General features: G+C 30.7%; 1 protein-coding gene across 1 annotated transcript in view; it reads left to right on the top strand.

Moving 5' to 3' along the window:
• Positions 1-9,282, top strand: part of ncana (neurocan a) — a 43,657-nt gene that overhangs the window by 27,693 nt on the left and 6,682 nt on the right. Inside the window, exon 8 of the mRNA XM_016286979.1 lies at positions 2,422-2,526. Within this exon, the coding sequence (XP_016142465.1) occupies positions 2,422-2,526 (105 nt within the window). The remainder of the gene's footprint in view (positions 1-2,421; positions 2,527-9,282) is intronic.

Below are 9,282 nucleotides of genomic sequence, written 5' to 3'. Positions count from 1 at the left end.
ATATATATATATATATATATATATATATATATATATATATATATATATATATACTGTATATATATATATACACACACACACATTTTAAAATTTAAATATTTCAAATATATATATATAGTATAATAATAAATATATTAAAATATATTTTTTACAAATTATCGCAAAAGGGGAATGTGAAGGCCTGTTTGCTATGTGATTTTCTAAATCTATGCAAAAACAACAAAAGATGTTTTGATGAATATCTGAGCTGCTCTCTTCCATACAATGAAAGTGACTGGTCACCAGAGGCTGTCAATCTCCAAAAATGACAAAAAGCACCGTATAAATATCATAAAAATAGTCCAAATGCTATATTTCAGTCCTTGTGACGAGGTGCAGACTGAAATGTAACATTATTCACTCTAAATTCACAAAAAATAAAAAAAATTTTGCTCGACAAAAGACTTTTTCATCAGTTATTGTCGTGTTATGATAAAGAATCATTTAGATAATATAAACGTCTCCCTTTGTTTTCCTTGGAGGAAATAAGGTTTGGGTCAGCACGAGTAAATGATGACTGAATGTGTGGATGTCTTTAAATGTATAGCACGTACTGTATATGACCTTGATTCTGTGAACGGACTTTTTCTGCCTGCTGCGTCTTCGATTCTCTCTCTCTGTCTGTATATATATATATATATATATATATATATATTGTAAGGTGATATTGTCACAGCGCAGGTCAGCGGTGAAACTCATTCAGCGCTGTATTAGAATGAGCCCTTCTCTGAAACTCATTGCTGGAAACCTATTACAAGCCTCAATGCTCACACACACACACACACAGAGCTGAGGTGTGTGTGTGAGGCGTAATGAAGAGAGACTCTAGAGAAAACATAGTGTTGTGTGTTCAGACTGAATGTCATCAGAATGTCTGCTTCACTCTGCAGCTTATTCTGTTCAAGATCCACCCACTTAAATTGACTGACATGGTAACTAACCAATCACAGCTCATCTTTCATGTGACATTTAGGAGTGAATCTAAAACTAATAGACCAGCATGCAACACATCTGAAATAAAGTAAAACATTCCTCAATTCTTGGAAAATGCAAATAGACCTATGTTTGCTGTCGCTCTATAAATGATAAATACTGATAGTTTCACTTTATTGGAATATATTCTTTACATGCAGATGTGACTTTTGAAAGATACTGAAGATCTTTGAAAGAACTCTTTTCAGATCCAGTGATTACACTGCAAAAGTGTTTTTGTCTGAAAGCATGTAAACATTCTTAAAATAAGATACAGTTACTTGGCTAGAATGAAATGTTTGGAGCGGGAGAGTGAGGTGCAACGCACAGGTCTTGAACCTGGTGAGACGCAGGTTGAGATGCAATATGATATAAGCTATTAAGCTATTATTATTGTTTATGCTTAAAACAAGAACAAATATTTTTTCTCTTTGAATTAAGTCAAATTTTCTGACCCCATTGGCGGATATTTGCTCTTGTTTTAAGCATAATTTTGATAATTTGTTCAGAAAACGAAGACTTAATATCTTATGTCATTAAATTAAATAAAATTTTGATTCTCAAGTAAATTGTTTTATGGATGTTTAGATATTTGCACTGGAAAACAAAAAATACTGAAGAAGAAAATAATTTTTTGCAGTACAGTTCTTCCTTAAAAGCATAATTGTAGCTGCCTGGAAACTTTTTAATATTTTTTATATTTGTATAATTTTATGTTTGATGTTTTTTATAATAATTATATTTTAATATAAATATATTTGCATAATATTAATAATTATTATTGTTATTACTAAATAAAGTATATTACTATTGTAATATTTGAAAAAAATAATGTATTTATTAAAAAAAAGAATATACTAATAATAATGATCTTAATTGTGTTAATGTCATCATTTTCAAACATTACACCATTGAGATCTTAAAGCTTCTCTTTTTTGTTCATGTAGTGCATATATTTATTTGATAATCGCACTTAGCCATATTGCAATTTCGGTTTTATTTCGATACATTGATTAATATCTCACACCTAAACAATAATTGCATTTAAATGTCTAAGTGAAGCATCACTGTTATTACTGCTGATATTAGTGTTTATGGCAGCGTGTTTTGCACCAGGTAAACGTTCAGATCTCGTTTCTGTCAGTAACTTGCCAGTGCTTTAATGTAAGACAGATGATGTTTGGAAAACTGGACTCATTTAGCAGGTTTTTATCTCTGAACCTCGCTGATGTGTGTCTAAACTCTCATTAGGGCATTCAGGACTCGCTGTGGATGTCTTTCAGAGGGTCGCGTGGGTCACGTATGTCTGCGAGTGTGTGCCAGCTTTATAATCACAGACAGATTGTGATGGATCACCTCCAGAGCGTCACTGACACCAGACTGTGTGTGTGTGTGTTTTCTGTTGTGCAGCGGACGACAGATGCAGCTGTCTGCACGGAGGGACGTGTCTTCCTCACGGAGAGGGTTTCCGCTGCTTCTGTCCGCAGGGTTACGCAGGAGAAAGCTGTGAAATCGGTGAGCAAATCCAGAGTTTAAAGGAACAGTTCACCCAAAAAATGAAAATTTGCTGAACATTTACTCACACTCAAGATGTAGATGAGTTTGTTTCTTCATCAGGTTTGGAGAAATGCAGCAGTGCATCAGTGTCTCAGCAATGGATGCTCTGCAGTGAATGGGTGCCGTCAGAATGAGAGTCCAAACAGCTGATAAATACATCACAATAATCCTCAAGTAATCCACAGCACTCCAGTCCATCAGTTGATGTCTTGAGAAGACAAAAGCTGAAACAAATCCAACATTAAGACATTTTTGACTTTAAATCGTCGCTTCTGGCTAAAATATGAGTCCATAATCCATAATAACGCTTCCTCCAGTGAAAAAGTGCATCTCCTGTTGTCTCTCACATCAAAATCCAGCCACATATTTGTTTAGAGCTGTTTCGGCTTCTAAACAGTGCTTGATCTGTGCAGATTTCTCTCCTGATTCAGACCACTTTTTTTCAGGAGGAAGCATTAATTATGGATTATGGACTATTTTGGCCATCCGTCTTTTGTCTTCTCCAGATGTTAACTGATGGACTGGACTGCTGTGGATTATTGTGATGTTTTTATCAGCTGTTTGGACTCTCATTCTGACGGCACCCATTCACTGCTGAGCAAGTGATGCAATGCTACATTTCTCCAAATCTGATGAAGAAGAGCGTGAGGACATTTTCAGCTAATTTTGGTTTTTGGGTGAACTATTCCTTCAAAACCCTTGACAGAAATGTGTTCCTGCACACACTAGCACAAGTGGATGTGTAATTTATTTTTACACATGATAGTTTGTAGCAGGTTAAAGTGTCAGTGGGGAATTTGTGTTTAATCTTGTCCATTTGCACTTTACTTGTTATAAAGACGTGTAAAAAGAGAAGACTGTTCTTCTTTCTATCAAGAATTTAAAAAAAAAGCAAGCATGCAGTTCATCTTAACATCCCAAAACACACAAAAACAAGCATGAGTGCACAAGGATCCCATGTTTCCCAGGTCTTGGAAAACTTTAAAATTGTGATTGATTTTTTTTAGAACTGAAATAGTTTTTTTGTATCTCTATAAAATGATTTAAAAGTCTTTCAGTAATCACTAATATCTGGAAGCATTCTGAAATTACATTAATCAAAATGTGTGGGAATATTGAATCTATTAAATCACCCCGAAAATGATTTTTTAAAGTCCTTATCCAGTCTGTTTGAAGAACTGAAAAGGCCATAAAAAATCATAAATGTTGAAGCTTTATATTTTAAATTCACACTCGTGTCATAAAATCTGCATGTATAACTAGAAGAAAATGTTCAGCTTTGTCTCCGATGTTCCTCCAAAAATTCCTTGATCATCCAGTACAGTCTTATTTTATTATTAATAGTATTTATTCATGTTTCGAATGAGCTTTTATTTTTATATTTTCAGTTTTAGTAATCACATTTTATTTTATTTACATTTTAGTTTTAGAAATGTTAATACTTATTATAATACTAATTTTTATTTGTTTGTTTTTTTATTTAAGTTATCATATTTTATGTATTCATTTCATTTTTAGCTTTATTACAATTACTGAAAAGTATTTTTATGGTTTTAGTTTTAGTTAACAATAACCAGCAAGAGTTTAGATCTATAAAACGATAAAAATCCAGTTATTGAGAAGGATTCTGTCCCAGCTGCCTTATAGGCAGAGGTCAATACTGAGGTCAGAGGTCAAGCAGGTCATCATGTGAGACACAAGGGTGGGCGTTTGGGGGTCAAAGGTCAGGGGAAGGTTGACAGGTTTATGTTGACCTCTTCACATTTACTGCAGTGTGTTCTGAGACAGACACGACAACGATGAGATGAAGGTCAATGCTAATTCAGTTTGTGCTTTTATTATGATTAAATGATACATCTAATGGCCTTATAGACTAGCATGTTGGGTTGGTGACAAACGTTTCAGGTAGATATTTGAATATAATGGTTCATCCAGACCTTTACGACTGACTTTCGTTTTCAAGGAGATGACAGTCTCTCATTGATGTCTCCTTTCTGTTCAACAGAAGAAAGAAAGCAGAGAGTGAGGAGATGATGAGAGTGTTTTGTTAGTTTGTGTGTTTTCTTCTCTCTGAGGACGTATATGCTGTAGATATTCATGACTGAGATGTGAGCAGTGATAGGGAAACTCTTCAGAGGCTCATGGGCTCTTTCAGAGCGACTCGCGGCGAAACCATCTGCATAATCTATGAGCCGATTCAAATATTCATGAGGAGCAGAAGTACCTTGTGAGCAGGGCTGGATTGGTAATCGGGCATACCGGGCATTTTCCCGGTGGGCCGATGCACTTAAGGGGCCGACGGAAGTTTTTTTTTTTTTTTTTGCCGATGACCATCACGCAGGGACAGCGAGCAGCCAGTGGCCCGTTGGTTTGTCTCCTGTATTGACAGCATAAACATCCAATCACAATGCGCTTTAGACGGAGCGATGAAGAATTTTTCTCCGCCGATGTAAAGATCGCTTCACCCAACTTCTTCCTCGTCGGCTTTTTTCCCACGTTTTCACAGCAGCTTTATCAAGAACAGGCTTGCTCTGCGGTGAGCGATGCGGGCCAAAGAGCAAGGCAGGAGGAGAAGAAGAGAGTAGTTGCTATTGCAGCTGCTATTCAAATCTGCGTTCGCACTTTAGCTGGCACGGAGCCAGAAGCGTTTGTAGAGCGCTGCATTATAACCAATCACAGTCTTTAAAAAAAGGATATGCTTTTCCTTTTTTACTGATTAATGTTCACTTATTTAATGTGATATTTAGAGGCGAATCTTTTCAAACATTATTTTATTATATAAAAAGTTACATACAAAAACCCCCCAAACATCTCTTTGCATAGAGTAAACCAATTTTATTTATGTTTGTGCTTTACTCTATGGTATAATACATACACACACATTGTTTATTTACTAGTATTTTATTTATTTTACTTAGTTTTAGTTATTTTTATTTGATGTTTATTATTTAATAATAATATGAATTTTAAACCGACAATTACATGAATATGCATTTTTTATATTATTAATTAATTAATTAATTAGTAATTTATTAATATGTATATAACTCTGTTATATGTATTTATTTATTATTATGTCTTATTTTCATTTTTTCTGTTTTCACTTGTTGTGTTTTTGACATTTTGATTAGTTTTTTAAAATATCTTTATATTATTAATTTATTTTGATTTATTTTACTTAGTTTTTCGTTATTGTTATTTTATGTATATTCATTTTTTATATTAGTTATTAATTAATTTGTAATTTATTAATGAATATGTATATAACTCTGTTATGATAAACAGAATTTATTTAATATTGTGCTTTATTTATTATTATGTATTTATTATTAGATCTTATTTTTATATTTTCTGTTTTCACTTTAATTGTAAAATTGTAGTTATTTTGTTGTGTTTTTGACATTTTGATTCATTTTTAATTTGTCTTTATAGTATTTATTAATTTTCATTTATTTTACTTAGTTTTGGTTATTGTTATTTTATGTATATAATTTTTTAATATTAGTTATTCATTCGTTTGAATAATTTTAGTAATTTATTAAGTAATTTATTAATTAATATGTATGCAATTCTGTTATAATAAACTGAATTTCTTTAATATTGTGCTTTATTTATTATTATTATTATTAAAAACCAATTTATTTTTATATTTTCTGTTTTCACTTTAATTGTATAATTAATTGACTTTCTTCAACAAGAAAAATATGCTTTGTGCCAGGTTTTTATAAAATAGTTTTCATAGACATAGAAAATATTATTTAGGGCAAGTTATTTATTTTTCATTGGCTCAAGTTAAAAAATATAGATGTGAATCATTACCTTACATTTTTTTAATTGGATGAATAAGAAAAATTTTTCAGTGTATCATTGATATACTTATTTATTTTTTTATATTTTGTTTTCACTTAAATTTTAGTTAAAGTTTTAGTAGTGTTTTTGACATTTTTATTAGTTTAAAAAAAATATGTCTATTGTATTAATTAATTTAGATTATTTATTATTATTATTATTAAAAACCAATTAAATAATTTCTTCACATATAAGTATATATTATTAATATATAATAATACATACATTACGTATATATTATTAGTAAAATTAGTTGAATCAATATTAAAGAATTTCTGTTGTAAAGAAAAGAGTGTTTTTACTATCACTATTATTTTGTATTGACAGTTTTTTATGACCTTATCCCTCTAAATGTAATTCTTGTCATTCTCATATGCTAATACAAATGACTGTATTACAATACAAATGTACTGCAATACAGTGGATTTTTGATTGAATGTGAATCAATATATTAGTCAAATATTTAAATCAATATTTTTTTTATTTAATAAAAATCAAAGGCAGTGCAACAAATACTCCCCTGAACATAAATAGTTTATAATTACAAATATAGATATGTATAATTATTTTTACACTTTATAGTAATGAGAATATGAAGAGGGATCCTTAATAACTTTAATTAGCTTTTATGGTGAAATGTGACCCAGATATGATCTTGAGAGGCTTCGTGAGATTCAGTTTTCATCAGGCTTCGTTTAATTCCAGTCACACGGCGATCAAATCAGCCTGAGCTCCGAATACAGCCTTCCCATGATCCTCTGCTCGTCTGATATCCACTTAAAGCCTAAAAACTTCAAGAAGTTCATGAGCAGCAGTTTGGGACTTTGTGACTGACGTGTTACGCAAACCTTTAAGTCTTTCAGCTTCATCTTTTCAAGCTCCTCTGATGACAACTTTTTTGCAAGCCTGACAAACGCCGAGCCTCAGAAGTGTTTGCTATATTGGGAAGCGTCTGCATTAATGTCTTATAAAGTGCTGCTGGTGGGTAATCCTGTACGACCGTGAGCTGTAAAGACAGACGCTAAATGACTCTTCAGCACTTCACGTCTCTGTCGGCTCACTTTAACCTCCTGATATTACCGCTCTATGATCTGCAGTCCTACGCCGTCTGTGAGGTTTGAAAGGGACGGTTTTTTACATTTACTCTCCCTCATGTTGCTTCAAACCTGCATGTCTTGATTTCTTCTTCAGAGCTGCTCTTTTCCGTGCAGTGACGGCGATTTATTCTCTACGCTCTAAAAACAACATCAAATAGTCTTGACGTGTGCACTTTATTCCAGTGCTGTTTTAGGACACTGAAAAAAATGTTTCATTCAACCAATTAAAAAAATTTAGGGTAATGATTCACATCTATATATTTTTTAAAATAAAAATAAATAAATAACTTGCCCTAAACAATATTTGCTATGTCTATGAAAACTATACAAATACATTTCTTAAATGAGAATTTTTGTTTTGATTAAATCTATATTTTTTTGTTTGGATCAAAAATAGAATTTTAATTAATTGACTTTCTTCAACAAGAAAAATATGCTTTGTGCCAGGTTTTTATAAAATAGTTTTCATAGACATAGAAAATATTATTTGGGGCAAGTTATTTATTTTTCATTGGCTCAAGTTAAAAAATATAGATGTGAATCATTACCCTACATTTTTTTAATTGGATGAATAAGAAAAATTTTTCAGTGTATCATTGATATACTTATTTATTTTTTTATATTTTGTTTTCACTTAAATTTTAGTTAAAGTTTTAGTAGTGTTTTTGACATTTTTATTAGTTTAAAAAAAATATGTCTATTGTATTAATTAATTTAGATTATTTTAGTTATTTTACTTAAGCTAGAACTAAATGAAAATGAGAAATGTTGCCTTAGAAACTACAGTAGATGAAATAAAATGTTGAATGTTTTTCATATTTGATTATTTTTATTTCAAGTAACAAATGTTTTTATGGTTTTTGTTTAGTTATGCTCTTAAAAACAACATTTAATAGTCTATGTGTGCATTAAATTCCAGTGATGTTTTAGTATTATTGACATATTATTATAGTTTTTGTTTTGATTTTATTTTTATATTTTCTGTTTTTACTTTATACACTTTATTGTATTTTTTACTTAAAAGTTTTTGTAATTTTGCTGCATTTTTATTCATTTTTTAAGTGTCTTTATAGTATTGATTATTTTTATTTATTTTATTTAGTTGTAGTTATTTTAGTACTTAAACTAAACAAAAATGATAAATATTTTCCTTAGAAACTACAGTAGCTGAAATAAGTTATTTTATTTTCATTTATTTTCATTTATTTTATTTCAAATAAAGATTTTTTTTATGGTTTTAGTTTTAGTGAACAATAATAACCCTACTATATTCCTAGTCTTCTGAAATCATATTTTATATGCATTTGGCAGATGCTTTTATCCAAAGCAACTTACGTAGGTATATTGCATTCAGTGCAGTTTAATGATAAATATAATGGTTTTGTGTGAGAAACAAACTGAAATTGAAGCAATTTTTCTGTAAATCTTTCCCTCTGCTGCGGCTTTTTTAGAGAAATCTAATTCTCTTCAATCTAAATATGCAGAATTTCAAGATATAAACGCAGAATTGTGAGGAAAAAGTCACTTTTATAGCTTTTTTTTCATCATGTGGAAGAAAAAAAACTGAATTGCGAGATATAAACTCAGAATTGTAATTTCTGATTATTATCAGTGTTGAAAACAGTTGCGCTGCTGAATGTTTTTGTGGAAACTGTGATAAATTTTATATTTCAGGATTCACAGATGAATGCAGAGTTCAAAAGAACAGCGTTTATTTGAAATAGAAATGTTTTGTAACATTACAAATGTCTTTACTGTCACTTTTGAT

This window comes from Sinocyclocheilus grahami, unplaced genomic scaffold, assembly GCF_001515645.1.
Source record: "Sinocyclocheilus grahami isolate Dianchi unplaced genomic scaffold, SAMN03320097.WGS_v1.1 scaffold216.1, whole genome shotgun sequence".
Taxonomy (NCBI): domain Eukaryota; kingdom Metazoa; phylum Chordata; class Actinopteri; order Cypriniformes; family Cyprinidae; genus Sinocyclocheilus; species Sinocyclocheilus grahami.
Note: the sequence above shows the minus strand (reverse complement) of the source record. Positions and strands in the feature narration are given on the sequence as shown.